This window comes from Taeniopygia guttata, chromosome 2 (assembly GCF_048771995.1).
Source record: "Taeniopygia guttata chromosome 2, bTaeGut7.mat, whole genome shotgun sequence".
Taxonomy (NCBI): domain Eukaryota; kingdom Metazoa; phylum Chordata; class Aves; order Passeriformes; family Estrildidae; genus Taeniopygia; species Taeniopygia guttata.
The window spans coordinates 95,853,952-95,871,422 of NC_133026.1; the positions used below are offsets into that span (position 1 = coordinate 95,853,952).

Consider the following 17,471-nt stretch of genomic DNA (forward strand, 5'->3'; position numbering starts at 1 on the left):
TTCCCATGTCATGGCATGTGTTGAAGATGCTGTCAGGAAACTGTGGAAAGCAATTGCTTCTAACTAGTGTTCTTCTATGTATTATTAGGTATCAGTTTTTTCCTAACATATTTTTAAATATCTTTTATTCAGTTTCCCTGATACTCCAAAGTGATCGTGCTGTTTTAACTGAAACTGCAGTATTGCTTTGTCTTCTGTTGTTTGATGGAATAGCAAGAACAGAAACATGGTATGAAAATCCACTTATTTAATAGCATACTGTCAAGACAAATTATAAGTTTTTAGTATAAATAAATTTTTATATATCTCCGGACAAGTGCCCCAAACTTTTATAGATCCAAAATTGCATATTTGTAGTCCAGATTGTTTCGATAATTGGGTTACATGCTCTGGAGGCCTACATGGCACATTTTTGCACTATGAATACCTTAATATTAATTTTAAGTTTCTTTTTCAAAAATCCTTGATAGGTCTGTAATCCATCTTTTCCATGAATGGAAACTACGCAAGTCAAATAGCTAGCTGTAGGGTTTTTTAACTTAATTAGAATTCTTCTATTTACTTCCCTTTTAATTGTAGCAGTTGTCTTTAAAGCAACAGACCTCAGCTTACAGTATTTTATTATTTAAAAGCTGCATGTGCATGCAAAAATATGCTTTTAGAATTCACATACGTGAAATATACTGAAAAAAATGTGTGGTTTTTCACTAACAGAAAAGAGGAAACAAGCATGTGGAGTTTTTAATGTACAGTATATCTGCAATGGGTATTCCATATGTGTGTGACTTAAGAAATATCTTAATATTGGATAATCATGAAGAAGTGTTGTTTATTAAAATAATTATTCACCAATGGGTTAGTAAAGATCTACCTAAAGGGTAAAATAACAAGGAAATAACATGTGTAACATTAGGAAAAAATCAAATCTTAAAATAGAGCATAATAACTATGACTTAATCTCTTGCAGGGCTGATGGTATAGCCAGTAATAATACTGAGGTACCTGCCTTCAGTTTACCTGTTGCTGTTGTTAGAAGGTATGTGTGGATGCTGGTTGGTTGGTTTGTTCATTGGTTTTGATTGTTTTATAGTTAACTGCTGACTTCCATTTGCTGTCCTTCCTGAAGTATGGAAGTCGAAGAATGAAGGGAAACCTTGATCAAAGCATTTTTATGATGATAAAATCAGCATTTTTAAATAGGGAATTTTTTTTCTCCATGTCTTTGTTCTCTGTAGAAGAGTTTCAAAAGCTTCATTTGCAAACTTACAAGCTGCTTGTAATAGAGCGTTTAACTTAAAAATGAGCAAACAAAAAAACTCTCACCAGCCATATTAAAAGAATTTTATTGCTATTTGTGTATTTTTAGGTATCATCTCCCAGTCAGGATCACTGCTCATCATGTAGTTAGCCCTAATACTGTTGTGGTGCCACTGTCTTCTGAGTGCTTGGCTATGAAACCCGTGACAGATATGCTTAAGATGGCTTGGAATCTGTCATGGTACCATGGGATTGAAAACCTACTGCAGCTGATAAATTATGAGAAGGAAACAGAAACGTGAGCCATTTTATCTTTCATTTTAAGTCCTAATAGATCTCAATTTAATTAGTGTTTTATGAAGTTTGAATAGGTTTTCAACTTCAAACAGCAGTTCAAGCTGTTACTTGTTTGAGAATGCTGTAATTTAAACTTAAAGGTTCACATCTGAAGAAGATGAAGATATGTTGTCACAGCTAATGTTTTACCTAAATTGCATTTTTTGCATGAAGTCTAGAGCTTGATCTAACTTTTATTGATGGTCAGGCTAATTCAAAACAGTTTTAAATGGATTCTGTGGTTGTATTTCTTTATAGTCACTGGAGTTTCTTAGAGAACTGACTCTTTCTTCCTACTATGTAGACCCCAGATAAAGTTGCATGACTTTCTCTTAATTTTCTTGAAGGTTTAAATTTCAAATAAATAATGGTAATACTAAGAATTAGTATTTAGGTATAATTTTTCTAAAGAACTCAAAACATCTCATGATTTATATGTGATGGTGTTGTTTTTGGTTTTGTTTTAGATTTTTGTTTTGTTTTTTTGAAGGTTTACTGAAGAAAGAATTAGCTAACAAAAATAATGTTTTAAGCCAATTTCTCTTTTATCTTCTCAATTAAGCAGGAAGGGGAAGAAGTAAACACTCTGAAACAGTGTGTAAAAATACTGACTGTTAATAATTTTTCTCTATGCCTTTTCAGATTTTTAGACTCTCTAAAACTTTCCTCAGAAGACATTCTTATATTGAAAATAACTCACACAAACTATGGACTGCAGGATTGCCTTAGTTTGATCATTCAGGCAGCATCCCACAGGGATGTTAGAACTGCTCTCACTAGGCTTAGCTTCTATGTCCTGAATGACAGACTTGCATTAAAATGCAGTTCTGGTCCTTGTGGAACCATTTTGAAAAACTTTGTTTGGCAGAAAGCAATGAACAGGTAAGCTATTGAGTACAAGAATCTGTTAAAGATTGTTATACTAAAATGGTATAATTTCTACTTCTCATATTTTAACTTTAGGGAATTGATTGTCAATGCATCTCTGATTCTGATATATATGCGCATATATATATATATATATATATATATATATATATATATATATGCATCATAGGGGTTTTTGCCCCTCTCTTTGGGCCCCCAGGGGCTTCCCTGATGGGGGAAAGCGCCTCCTTTAACAGTTTTGTGCCAGGGTTGAGGGACACACAGGACTCTTTTCAGTCTTCAGGTTGCTGTTTATTTTTATCAGAAACTTGGCATGCTGTCTGTACCAGACTTAATGTGCAAGAAAACACAGCAAAAATGGCCCCAAGATGTACAGTTTCAAGGTCTTCTAAAGGTGTATCATCCAATGAACTCTTAAAATGTACTTTATTTCTACCTTTCTACCTCATCCCTTGTCTGTCCACGTAACCTCTATACTGTGGCTTCCTGTGGCCAATCACCCTGTGCCACCAACACTGCAGAAAATGGAGTAGATTAAAAAGAAGAAGCAGCTCAAGACGATGCCCAAGATCCTTCATCTTACCTCCTATATACCCCTATACTAAAATCCCCAAACTCTTAAATTTCTCACCCTGTGACAAACTACAGTACTCTCTATTATGTATTTCATACTCTTGTAGACTATAGTCTATCCTGAAGTCTTGGAAGCCCTCTCCATGGGCAAAGGTCAAAGTCAGTGCTTCTCAGAGCAGATAGAGAAATATTCCCTGTGCCCTGGGTTCCAACAATCATATGTCTGTATATTTATATATTATATATCTATATCTGGGCTGACAGGAACCTTAGGCAGTTTAACAAGGGGAACTGCAGAGTCCTGCACCTCGGGAGGAGCAAGCCCATGCCTCTGGGGTGAACCAAGCTAGAAAGCCACTTTGCAGAAAAGGACCTGGGGGTCCTGGTGGGACACCAAGGTGAAAATGAACCAGCAGTTTGTCCTTGCAGTAAAAAAGGCAAATGTTATACTGGGCTGCTTTGTTTTTTACAATTAAACACTCCACTTTAGGAGTGTTAGCAGCAAGCTGAGGCAGGTGATCCTTCTGTTCTATTCAACACTAGTCTGGAGCTCTGTGTCCAGTTTTGGACTTGCCAGCGTAAGAGGGAATCATATGGAGCACACATACTGCACAGAATCCAATGAATCACCACAAAAATGATGAAAGACTGGAATATCTTTCCTTTGAGTAAAGGATGAGAGAGCTGGGACTGATAAATATGGAGGAAAGAATACTCAGCATGAGGATCTTTTCAGTGTGTGCAAGTACTAGAAAGAAGGTTGGGCCAGGTTCTTTCTAGTGGTGTTCAGTGAGGGAAGCAATGGCCACAAACTGAAACACAAGAGGATCCCTGTGAACGTCAGGAAACGCTTTTTTTACTGTGAAGGTGACCAAACACAGACACAGGTTGCCCAGAGAGGTTGTAGCATCTCTATCCTTGGAGTTCCTCAAAAGCTTTCTGGTCACAGTCCTGAGCAACCAGCTGCATGTGTCCCTTCATAACCAGGTCCCTTCATGACCAGGTGACCCCTGCAAGTCCCTTCCAATCTCAAAGATTATGATCTTGCAATTTACATTCACAAAACCATCAAATATTTACAATTCTATATTTAAATTAAGGGCTATTTAAAATGCATAGGTAAGCTTTGATATTATTATCAAATACTAGTATTTAATGGGTAATTAACTTTTTATTTCCTCTGTGTGACCCTGCTCAGATTTCTCTACAGTTTACTAAACAGAATTCTATTATTACTGCATGCAAATATATTTTTAAATATGCATAACTATTTTGCATAACAACAATGTTAACAGTATATTGCATATATTTATGTATCATAGGTTAATACAATGACACATTTGCTATATGTGTAATATACATATTTACTCTGTATAATTAAACTTTTGCAGGTGACTCCAGTCCTATTAGCCTGAGATTTTAAATGCTCTTTTAAAAAGTTACAAGTATGAAAACTTTTGTTTGTGTTGTAGATTTCTACAAGTGCTTCCAGCTTCTGTGGAGGATGAAAAGCTTTTGGTAGATGTCCTAAGATTTTTTAACAAATTGCTTAGAGAGCAGAAATCAAATCTGGAATCAGACCATCTAAAGTGGATCTTGAAATCATTGCTTAAAAATGTAAGAACGGGGTTGTTATATATACTTACACGATTTGATTGACCATATAACTGTACTTGCACACATGTATGTGTACCTGCAGAACTGCATGAGGGTGTGCTTAGCTACATAGCATCCATTGTCTTACAAAGAGTGTTCTATGTTAAATGCAATCTGCATGAACTTGCATTTTCCCATTTGCAAATACAATCTAAGCATTTGTGGAAAAATGCTCATAGACTTAATTTCAGTTACTTATAGAGTACTATAGCTACTCCAATTTATATCACTACCTGGGAAGCCTATAATTTTTTTGGCACATTCAATACATTAATATTAAACCTTAAAGCCATTTCATATGAAGTCTTTCAAAGAGCTGAGAAGTCCAAAATGCAGCCTGAACTAATTTTGTTACGGTGTGTTTTCTGGTTGTTTGTGATCTATTTTTTATTGCTGTTTATTGCTGTATTACTTTGAGTTTTCTTTCATCCTTCATAATACACTATCTTCTTAATGCCAGGATATTTGAAAGGCCTTAACAGTAGATTTTTTTATGGCATTTAGTAGATCCGAGATTCAAGTCAGTTGTAGGGTTGTAGCAATTACAGGAATTTTTCACTAAACTTTTTGCAGTTACTTCTTAGTTAAGTAATAATGGAATTTCTGATTTATAATGTGTGTGATTTGCAAGTTTTCAACAGAAAAAATGGCTTTAAGGAAGGCACTAAAAGAGGATTTAAACAATGCATTATGTTGCTATATTTTTTTATTCTTTTAGCAGCCAAAATCCCTTATGGGCCTTCTGGTGCGACAAGATTCCCAAGTGCAGGATGAAATGGATGAAACACAGGCTGCTGTCAGGCAACAACTGGATAAAGAACTCATTCGTCTTTTTAACCTGTTGTTAGTTTATTCTATGTCAGTGACTGACAGGTACAGTGCAAATGGACTGTATTCTGGATTGGACTGTGTCATTCTGACTGGGCATCATAACACCCCTTACTGCTGAATTTTGGTCACAATTTGAATGTCGTTACATCATGCTCAGTTGCTCTGAATTGTGAATATACGCTCTTGAAACAAAAATCAACATTAGATATTCCTTTTGACAGTAAAATAAGGAAATTAATCAGGAAATTTGAAAGACAATGTGCTAGTGGTCACTTAGCAAATGGATAATTAAATTGATTGCATGGAGAAGATGGGCTATTTCTTTTTCGCTGCTGCAAATTTGCATGAGCAAATAATAACTTCATTGATTTTGTAGCATGTATTTATAGCAAAGTAAAACATTGGAATATTGGAAATAGCGATAAATGTTTATTTTCATTGAACTCCTTTTTGACCTATTTGCAACATCTACTTTTAGCATGAAGTTCCAACCTTTTTCTGTCAATTGAGCAAACACAGAAATTAATTTACAGTATTTTTTCTTCAAATTTCTCATAAAACCTTTCCCACACTAAATCTCTTCATCCAAATATATCCTAAGAGCTAATAAAATTTCAGTTTAAGATAATATTTGATTATTTAGTGTCACAATATACCTTTGTGAAAATATTTTCAAAATGTTATCTTTTTCATTATTTCCACTTGGTTATTTTCTAAAAGTTTTGACAGTGGGAAAAGGGCATATTATAGAAATCCATGCTAGTTTTGTATCTCACACTCCTGTGTTTTTTATCTTCTTAATTCTAGATTTATTGTTTTTTGCAGGAATTGTTTTTAAACTTGTCTTATGAATCAGAACAAACATGAGTGTAACAGGCCATACATTTAAGAGTTGGACTTGATAATCCTTGTTGGTCCCTTCAACTTAGAATATTCTAGACATTGTGTGATTCTGGAACGACTGAGTTTTGCAGCTCTTCTCACTGTGTCGTCTGTTGTCCTCAATCTCTTGCTCTTTATTTAGCATGCTTCTTAATAATTATAGCTCATTTGTCTTTTTTTAAGCAACCTCATTGTAATCAGATGCAATATTTTTCAGAACTGGGGTAAAGCTGGAAATGTTCCTATTACTCTTTGCATAATGTAATATTAAGTAATTGAGATGCTGAGCTTTGCAGGCTAGCAGTAAGAAGAATGAGACATAGGCCTTTTTCAAAATGATTCTTTGTAACAGCTTCATATTGATTGTTCATCTGTTTTGTTTTTTACAATTAAACCAGAGAGAGCTTGGAACTTGCTGGCTTGTTCAGAACAGAGCTGGCTCTGAAGCTGCTTCAGTGCTTAAGGCTAACAGATGCACCACATTTTTATGGGCTTCCATCACTGGAGAGAACATTACAAGGAATGGTTCATGTTACTGCGCTTCCAGGCTGGAGTACCTATTCTGCTGCAGTTGAACCTGTCACAATTTGTAAGAAATATTTAACAGGTCTTCTTGAGGTGAGTAGCTTATGTTCTTAATTAGCTTTTGGTTTGAATGCTGGTAAAGAACTGTGTAACTAATGACAGTATGCTTTTTACAATGTACTTTTATTGAATGTCATCAGTAGCAATAAGTGTGGGAAAGATGCTTTTTCCTGCTAAGTAAATAGGAATTATATGGAGACTAGTTTGAGTGATGTGTGTCTGTAGTTGTGAAGATGGGTTGTACTGCATGTGGTTTCATCATTGGTTTAAGAGGTAATACAAAGTGACTGTAGTTTTAAGCAAGATAAAAAATATATGTGGTGTTTTTAATAACTGAAACTCCAGGAGAAAAAATCCAAGTTAACTTCCCCCAGGCAAAATTCACGTATGAAAGGTGATCTGGGAAAAGATTAGCTTGTAGGTTAACACAGAGAAAGCAGAAAAGAGGTAATTAAAGATGCTGCAGTTTTTGGAAAGACAAAATTTCATTCTTATTTTCAGTGTTCTTCTATGTTTGCCACGTCTGTGGATGTGGTAGGCAACTAGCTTTTGCTCCTGAAATTATATATTTTGAAAAGTCCAATTTTCTTAAAAGGAAAAGCATAGTGCTGACTTTGTTTGTTTAATACATGTTCAGTAATATACTTTTAGAAGTTTTTAATTTCAAATACCAATGCATATGATGAAAAAAGATAAAGTGTTTTAGGGGCCTTAACTTGCCTAGACTTGTTGAGTAGGAAGAAATAAACATTTTAGACTTGTTTGACTAGATGAGCTCTGTCACTTGAAGTCTAGACTAAAAATGGCACCAAGGTTCTCAAGCAAAAGGAAGATTATTATTGGAAAAAAATAATAATACATATTATGGCATGAAATTAATTTGTGATGCATAAGCTTTTGTTCAGAAGAATTAGGCAGCTTTATTTGGCCTAAATATGAAAGTAAATGTGGGTTTCTTTTGGAGAGGGATGGAGAAAATGGGTTAAAAAAAAAAAAATTGTAGGCTGGGACACTGAAAAAAATAATAACAGCAAAAATACAGAGGCTTAAATCACTGTGTTTTGTGGAGAAAAATCTAGAAGTGTATCTTATAAGATTATTATTTTTTAAAAAGTATTTTGGGGGATATCTTGTTGAAAACTGCATGCCTTTTAATATGCATGGTTACTTATTTGGTCAGACAGTATATTTTATGTTAGGCTCCACTGACTTTTATTTCTGTTTATTAGTATTTGATATAGAAAGCTGATAAATTTCTTTAAATCACAATGAAATATATAAATGACACTTTCTCTTGAACATTGAATTTTGAAAAGAAATTTTATTTTTAATTCCAGACATAGCAAAAGAAACCCTGGTTAAAATAAATTACCTTTCAGGTCCATGAAAAGAAACACTGAGGTTTCTATTCAACTTTGAGCTTACTATTAAGCCTGGCTGTATTCTTCATTTGAATAAAAAACCACCCTATGACCAAATTACTCAGAAATAAAGAAATTATTACAATTCAGCTAGAAATCTATCATCTTTCCATGAGTTTAAATTATGATTCAGTGTTTAAGAAAGTTTGTACTCTGTTTGTGTGCTGTTTACAGTAAAGCTGTTATGAACTTGTACCCCCACTCTTAGGTCATCTCATCATTTTATGTTGAGTGGGGGGGAAATGCCATGTCCTTCATGGGAAAAGGTGTGACAAAAAGCACAGTCCTTTGCTTGCTTCACTTATCTCACGAAATGATGGCTCAAGCCAAGGATATGGTGAGTGCATTCCTGTTGTCCTTGTCTCATCACTGGTGAGGGCTATGCAGAGATTTTAACTGCTGAAGTTCTATGATAACTTTCTGTCATGGTTTTGAAATGGTACTCTCCAACTGAGTAGTCCTGCTAAAACCACACCACTGCTTACTCTTCCTTCCCCTCCAGCTTTAAGCACAAAAGGCAGAAAAACCCCCACATTGATCTCATTTGGTCTGGAATCTTAGATAAATGTACAGGATGGAGTATAGTATACAAAAAAGCTGAAGAATCAGTTTTAGCCATACTGAAATTGTTTTGTAAATAAGTGTGTGGATTTTGAAAAGCCTTCTTTCAGAATAAGTATAATTTCCTTTTTATAAAAAAATGAAGCATTGGGATTTTCTATAGGGTAAATAAATTTAAGAATTTAAAACATCATTATTTCTTCAGCCTTACAGACAACAGGCTTTCTAAACCTATGCTTAAACATTCATGTACATAGGGCTTTCACAGCTGTGTATATATATAGGAAAGAATATGTACATGGATGGAAAAAGGATTGCCAGATAGGAGCTATCATTACATTCTAGCAAAATTCATATTGTGCTTTGTGTACATGTACATGTTTGTGGGCTAGATTTGTCAGTTTAGGAAGATAGCCTTTATCCTGTGTCGCTCTAGAGCCCCACACTGTGCAAAGCACCAGGGCTCAGTTAGAAGTCTTCTAACTTCTTTAGTTAAACTTCTTTATTGAAGCAACATGTTGCTTTTATAGTTTTACAAGATGCTTACATTTACTTAATGAACACATACACTGCCCACTGGTCATAAAGAAGAAACAAAACTTTCAATAGGTAAAAGGAACCATGTCGCTGTGTAAGCCAACCAAAGTCCAGATTTCTTTGCTTACATTTTTTTCTCTCTTGCTTCGTGTCATTATGGTGATAGCCTTGGTAACTTCCTTGAGAGAGATATGAGGCTATCCTTATCTTCAGGAAGCCTTTGCTGGCTCACAAGAACAGCACAGAAATGTCTTTCCTACAATTCTGAAGCAGTTGAAGCAAATTCAACAATTAAGTATTATTTTAAATATTTAAAATCCAGTCTTGCTAATATCTGTGACAGCTGTAAATGATCTAGCATGCATGTAGCATGAAATTGCAGTGTACCTGCTTCTCCAAATTCCGGGTGTCTCTTTCTTCAGTTCTCTACTCCTTTTTCAAGATACAAGGTACTGGAAGAGTTTATTAAAACTGGGAGGGGATAGAGCTTTAAGTACACTGCAGGGAGACAGCAGCCTCCAAAGACTTAGGTCATAAAGGCGTAGATGAAGGTGTGGACTCGATTTTTTTTAGTATCATTGTTATAGAGTAATATACATAGTAGCATAATGATAAGTTTTATTTTCTTACGTTTCTAAGTCATACTCTGTGATTGACAGTGTTACTGTTTAGTCTGTACTAATAATTTTTAGTCTCAAAGAAATTTTAAAACCAGTACAATCATGTGATTTAGTATTAAATCCTTATGGGAAGAGAAATACAAAATTATCCTTCCTCTACGCAATTAGTGTTATGCAAAACTGTTTTAGTAGTTGTTGGTAGCTCATACTGTCAGTACACTGGCATGGATTGAAAGATTTATAAAATAATTTCTTAATTTGTTTTCTTTTTGCTAATCAGGACTGGATATCTCTTTGGTCTTTGCCGTATGATAGTGGCGAAGAACAAGTTCTGTCTCATCTAGGTCTGGCATGGCTGGTTCCTTTATGGGTAGATAGAGATCCTGAGGTTTGTTACTGTGATATTAACTTGATATCTTATTTTGACTCTTTAAGTATTTGAAAATTTTTGATTCATTAATGTATTTAATAGTAGAACCACTGTTCCAAATTATTTAGAATGTTACTAACTATATCCTAAATAGCAGTAATAATACAGTAGGGAAAGTATTTCCATATAAACATCATCTAAGAAATCCTTCCTTATGTCTTCTGTCTTCTATGCTTTCATTAGTCACTCACTATCATGATTCATAGGCAGTTTTCCTTGTCATTGCTGTAACTTAGCTGCAAAACAGAAACATTTAAATTAACTAAAAATTCAGAGCAAATGTATTTAATGGCAATCTGTTAAATTATATGAGTTTGCTAAATGGACCTATTTTCAAGTGGTAAAATATGAAGAATATTAAAGACTATCTTTCTTAGTTTTGAATACTTAAAAATAATTTTGTTTATTCACTTTGTGAATAAACACAAAGTGAATTTAGTTGTGATTGTGAGTGGAGAGCAAGAGAAGTATAGGGAAAGAGGTTGTTACTTTTGAAATTATTACCTTTAACTCCAGATTCAGTTGATAATACTTAATAATAATTAAACAAAATATTGCTAATTACTGTAAGAAATACCACTTTCTGTTGTGCTTATATGTACTAGGTCAGATTTACAGCACTTGGAATAGGATCAGCTCTTACATCTATTGAAATAGGATGCATTGCTTTAGCAGAAAGCTGCCAGAATATTTCAGGAGGCCTTTGGGGAACAGTGATAAACATCCTTCTGGATCAATCTGAATGTAGCATGGTACGCAGAGAGGTATGTTTCTTTTGTCCTTCTGCTGTTGTAGATTATCAAGTTATTTTTGATTATGGAGAAAAAAGATTTTGTATTTTTTATTGTATATATCTGTTATCTGATGCTGCACAACATCTGCTGCTTTGCAAGTTAAACACTACCTGATTAATATAAATGTTTAGCTCTTTATTTAGGAATTGCATAAGAAGGAGCAAATACAGATTACTTATTTCAAAACAGAAATGATATAAGCAATATAAGTGAAGTTATAAAAACCCCTAAGGCTTACTCAGTAAGATAAATAGGTTGCTAACGCGTAACTAATCAGCATGATTTTAATCGCTGCTTTGTAACATTTATGAATGCTTTGGTACAAACTCATCACCTGATCTGCAGTAGATATATATTCATTGCAGACATGAAATAATCTAATTTGTCTAGGCACTAAGATTTACTGGTGAGAACTGAAGGTCTGTACTATGGTAGAACAACACATAGAATTGTATATTGATGAATTTAAGCTCTGTACATTTTATTTGCAACTTTTTTTTACAGCTGTAGTTCTAAGGTTTTCCTTCTGTTGTAATCAATAAGAAATAAAAGCTCTGACACTTGGTGACTTGTTTTTTTCCCAGCTCTATTGCTTAACTAATTTTATTTTCCAAAGTAATATTTGAAATTATATCTCAAAATGCCTTTGATAATCTGTCCTTCATTATTTAACTTCAAGTATTGTCTCTTAAGATATTCTCTTAAGATTCACATCATTGACAAAAGCTTGACAAAATATAAAGGAAAGGAATTTCACTCCATGCACAGACATGTGAAGTGTGTGTAATATAAATTAGGAAAACAAACACGCTGTGTATTTATAAAAAGGAAAATATTTGAAACACGTCTCTGTCCAATGTGTTCACCACATTTTCCCAATTATTTTTTTTAATAATTAAAAACCCCAAAACATAAGGACAGTAGAGTGACTGGTCATAAACAGTAGGTTTATCTAGGTTTTTCTGTTCAGGAATTTTTTTCCCCTAGTACTTCCTGTACTTGTAATGCTTTTTCTATAGTATTGACTGTACTGGAACAGTGATGAAAGTATTTTATAAATAAATTTGTTTCCTTGTGATCTCCATCCCATCTTTTCCTTGTCTTTTTTTGTACCAGCCTGCTCTTGTGCCGTGCTCTAATGGCATCTCTTGTAAGTGAAGTTTGAGGGTTTTGAAGCTACATCCTTCTAATTATTTTTTCCCAACATGAACATGAGAATTCAATGTATTTCAGCATATATCTGAAGCAACTGAACAATATGTAGATTGACTCTTCGGTCTGATGTGTTTTTTGGAGTGTGATGGCTAGATGGCAATATTGATACTTTAATTTCTTTCAGGCTGCTTTTATTCTACAAAATCTGCTTGTGATTCCAATCCCAACAGAAGACACTAAAGATTGTATTTGGCAAGTGAGTGACTACTATTACATTTGGTAACAAAAGTCATAGTGTCACAGAGAAATGTCATTTGATATGAAAAGTTGTGTCAGAATACCTATAAAATATGAACTCAAAAAATTACATGTCTAAGGTCACGTTTTGGAGAGAGAAATGAATAGATAAGCTTCTCTAAACTTTCAGCAAGCTGAATAAAACAACTGAATTTAGATTACATATATGTTGCATTTCATGAATGTAGTATCTTTGGGTTCCTAGGAAACTTGCTTACTTATATGGTATATCATTAATGTTTTAGGATAGAAGTTGATAATTTATTTTCCTCACACTTAGAATGCAGGCAAAACATGATTTGAGGGGTATGAGGAAGAGGAAATTCTGTTAATGTGATGTTTGTAAAATGTTTTGAAAGAAAGATTAAGCAGTTTGCCACTTAGGTCAATTTAAATGCTTCTAGAAGACAACCTCTTGCTCAAAGCAAAGTAAACTAGACCAGGTTGCTCAGAGCTGTTTCCAGGTGGATTTTGAGTTTCTTCAAGAATGGAGACTCCACAGTTGCTCTGAGCAACTTGTTCTAATGTTTGACTACTCTCAGATAGAAAGTTTTATTCTTAGGTTTAAATATAATTTCCTGTATTTTAGTTTTTGCTCAATGCCTTTTCTTCTGTCACTGGATACCAGTTAGAGGAGTCTGTCTCTCTTTACCTGCCCTTATCAGATATTTATCAAACTGATAAGATGCCCTGGAGACTTTTCCAGTTCTGCTCTTGAGTCAGTCATCTTATTTTAGCCTCAGAAAGTCTGGTTCATTGTACATCAGGATATTTGGATCTTAGCTTGCAATTTTAAAAATTTTTCTGACCTTGATATCTGTTTTTAATGTCTGTCTTGCTTCTTTCAGTGTGTCAGATGGCCTGTATGGGAACAGTGTATATTAGTTTTTGAAGAAATTTGCAGATGCAGCAATATTATATTTTATCTGTTCCTTTCTGCAGAAGATCAAGTTAGTGTTGAAAGGTATTCCAGCTGTTTTACTAGGATAAGTTGCTATGAATCTATGATTCATCTGCACCCAAAATTGATTATGCTGTTTTTTGAAGAGTTGAATTGTACCGAATGTCTCATATTTTCTTTATATGTAATCATAAAAGAAGATGTGGAAGCAATTTTACAAATCTAACCCTTGTTTCAATCTTACTACTTCTGATTTATCAATATAAATAGTAATTGTTTAAATTCATAATAGTAGGGAGTTACAAAAGGGCAGCCATTTTAACTTGTCAATTTAGACTCTATTAAAAGTTTCTTTTTAGTCTTATTTTTAAAAAGTCAATTACTATGGTGAGGTGACAAAAATTGAATCCAGTTGCACAATTCTGGATGAATTCCAGTGCAATTAAAAGAAGCTTTGAGTCAACATGATTCTATTAAGAACTGCATTTAATGGAAATTGCTCATCACTTCATAAGTGTACATGCTGAAAGATATTATCAAACAGCACTTCATGGTTGCTGGTAAATTAAAACTGTTCAAAATAAAAACAACAATTAAAACTGTAGCATACCACTATGATAAAATTTTATATTTCAGAGTAACTTTTTTCCCTTGCACTGAATAAGGTGATTTCTGTTTCCTTTAGTGCCAGGAAGAAAAGGAGGGCTATTAAGTGCATCTTGGTGAATAGTAGGAATACTGTGCCAGAGCCAAATTAGAACATTACCATTTTATTCATCAGGCAAATAGGACTGGAAAAGGAAATACAAATAGAGTTTGTAGGCCAGTATCTTCATGACAATGTCTCTAGTGTTACTTTTGTGTAGTTGATCTGCTTTATATTTCATTTTGCTATGTCACTTAAAAAATTTCCTACGCTGCTCTTTAATCATGAGTAAAGTCAACTTGTGTAAAGTACCCTAAGAGTGAAGCAGACTCTGTTGTATAAAGATTGCTGAAGTCAGAGCACTCTGTCAATGTAATCTATGAGTAACTTTTTCAAGGCCCCCCATTGTACAATGAAGTATCTAGCATGGCTTTTGGAACTGCCAAAGACAATCCTGGGTAATAAAAATTGGACTAAGTTTATCAGTATTTCCTAAGTTTGCACTTGCCATAGTCAATATGGCTGAAGTCAATTGGTGACAGTGTATGAGTAGAGTTTTATAATTAATCATAAATAACATACTTGAAGTCCTACATTCTGCTCAAACTGTTCATTGTACCTCATTCTCCTGTAGTTGGTTTAAAAGGTGAAAATAGTTTCTGTATTACAGAAACAAAAAAAATGAGAGTAACAAACTAAAATTTTGGTGATAACTTATCTTGTGATACAAAGTAGTATAACTGCTTCTACTATATTTGGTTTTGGGTTTATTTTGTTTTATTGGGAAATAAACTTGTTTTCAGTGTCAATTAAGGGATTGAGTGAGAGTCTCTTAAGGATAAATAGTATTTTCAAATTACTTATTTTCAGTTGATCCAATTCTGCTCTCTCCTGACTGCCAAAGAAGGTTTCTAATTAATGCTGAAAGTTTTTCTTTCCATAATTTTCACTAGCTTATCTTTGAACTACTGCAGGATGCCCTCTAATTCTGCCTTTCTGAATGATATTGGTTTGAATATTTCTGAGTTCTTATCCCTTCTTTGCACTTCTAATTTTTATGGTCAGTCTAAACTGGATTATGTGTAGCTTAATCAAACTTTTTGGTTGTGTTAACATGGAAAACACTGAAGAAACTTTTAACAAAGGTAGTCAGCTTAAACTGTTTATTTGAAATGTGACTAGAGTCCATTATCTTAAGGTATAAATCCACTGCTCTAGGGAGTTTTCCCTGATGTCAGAATTAAAAAGAAATAATTGAAAACTATACTTCAAAGAGAATTTTTTGGTTATGTCTTGTTTTCTAAAGAAATCTTTTCTCATAGAAGATTGACGTAGCTAGATCTAGTACAATGACACTATACTTTAGGGCAGGAGAACCTTTTCAGGATATTTAGTCTTATCTAAGTGTTTTTGCCCAAGGAAAACTTTTTCATTGCTTAATATCTGTAAGTAGAAATAAATGAGACATTAAAATTTTAAAGACTATTGATACATTTACTGTCTTGAAGCCACTCATTTACAGCTTTTCATGAGTTTTTACTTAACTGTTAGCACAGTTCTCAGGAGATAAATATCTGTTTGATTTTGCTAAGTCATTAAAGCTTTTGTAAAATACCACAATTTAGCTCAATGTTAAAATCTGAATTTCATTTTTGGAATTTATTAATTACACCCTGTAAACCATTGTACACACATACACATAGCATTAGCCTCAGGGTGGGTTTTTGTGACCAATTATTCTATGTAAAACATTTCCTTAAAGTAATGATGTCTGTGATTTCATGTCTTCAGGGTCCTTGTGTACATGATGAAGAATCTGGCCTCTCTCAGACAGGAATACCTGCTCTTAAAGCCCTTTTGTATCACTGTCAGTTCTATGAACATGTGAATCAGATGGTGAAACGCTGTTACCTGGGATGTTACATGTTCGATTTGAATTCTTACAAGGAAGACAAGCTCAGCATAGAAAAAGGGGGTACGACTGGTAAGTGATGTTGATGTAATCTTCTGGTATTTGAAACCTACTTAAATTGTAGTTTGGAGTAACTTACCTCCAATAATTCTTGGAAATATATAAACCCTGCACTTAAATATGTTGTAAAGTCAAAATATTGCTGTGAGGATTTAAGTAGATAAGTCTCTATTTTAACATGGCTCAGAAAAAGTTCTGAGCTGTTATTTACATCTTCAGAAAGTTGAAAATGGAAAAGATGTAATTGGTTGTGCAGTAAATTTTCTTGCAAAATATTGGGGGTAAAATAACTTTTAACAATTTCCACTTTATGACATCCAGTCAACTTTCATTCAAGGAAAATTTGGGTGAAAGAAATATATGAACTTTATTTAAGTTTCTTGATGTGTTCAGCTTCAAGGTTAAATGAGTAGGAATGGACTTTAACAATCTGAATTAAGCTGCAATCTGAGACATTCAGATATAATTTTATTCTTAGACTGATGGAATGTAATACTCAGGTGGGATTTATTATTTTATTTTTAATCTGTATTCCCTTGGAATATCTCATCTAACTTATTTTTACTAATAATTTATTGAGCAATATTTCTAAGTCTCACTGTGATGCATTGTGGAAACACACTTCCTTGTCCTAATAATACTAAGGATTGTAACTTTCGAAAGCTAGGGGATTTTTCAGAGATCAATTATTAAAAGCTTTCATGGGGCAGAAAATTAATGAGTTTTTTTTTTTCTTTTATTTCCTTTTTTGTGGGTGTAAGTTTCCATATTTCCATCTTTTAAGGCTGCTGATTTAAATAGTTCTTTTTGAATCTGTCTTGACTGGAGTAAGAACTTCAGACAAAGTTGTTTAGAGAATCCCTCCCACTGAGTCACAAGGTGCAGGAAGGACCCACTTGCTTTCTAAATGCCTCCTCAGAGAGGAGCCTGGCCTGTGGCTGGATTCAATTCTAGACCCTGACATTTTCAATGGTTTAAATCTAAGGAGTTGTAGATGTGTTTGAATCTTTGTCTTACTTTATATTGTGGGATTAAGGATGGCAAACCAGATACATTTATATAAAAATTAATGACGTACTATGATAAATGATTAGACAAAAATATCATAATCAGAATTATTTACTACATA

General features: G+C 33.8%; 1 protein-coding gene across 5 annotated transcripts in view; it reads left to right on the forward strand.

The window, feature by feature from the left end:
• The window catches only part of RTTN (rotatin), a 79,877-nt gene that overhangs the window by 30,044 nt on the left and 32,362 nt on the right, over positions 1 to 17,471 (forward strand). For 4 of the 5 annotated variants that reach the window (XR_005979632.2, XM_030265925.4, XM_030265920.4 and 1 more), the window contains 12 exons: positions 133 to 229; positions 968 to 1,036; positions 1,367 to 1,555; positions 2,236 to 2,475; positions 4,527 to 4,671; positions 5,429 to 5,583; positions 6,822 to 7,041; positions 8,638 to 8,766; positions 10,428 to 10,535; positions 11,183 to 11,341; positions 12,711 to 12,782; positions 16,162 to 16,354. Coding sequence is in view for 4 of the 5 variants with exons in the window: in XM_030265925.4 (XP_030121785.4) it covers positions 133 to 229; positions 968 to 1,036; positions 1,367 to 1,555; positions 2,236 to 2,475; positions 4,527 to 4,671; positions 5,429 to 5,583; positions 6,822 to 7,041; positions 8,638 to 8,766; positions 10,428 to 10,535; positions 11,183 to 11,341; positions 12,711 to 12,782; positions 16,162 to 16,354 (1,776 nt within the window). In the remaining variant the exon portion in view is untranslated. The remainder of the gene's footprint in view (positions 1 to 132; positions 230 to 967; positions 1,037 to 1,366; positions 1,556 to 2,235; positions 2,476 to 4,526; positions 4,672 to 5,428; positions 5,584 to 6,821; positions 7,042 to 8,637; positions 8,767 to 10,427; positions 10,536 to 11,182; positions 11,342 to 12,710; positions 12,783 to 16,161; positions 16,355 to 17,471) is intronic. The other variant, XM_030265921.4, reaches the window with a different exon arrangement.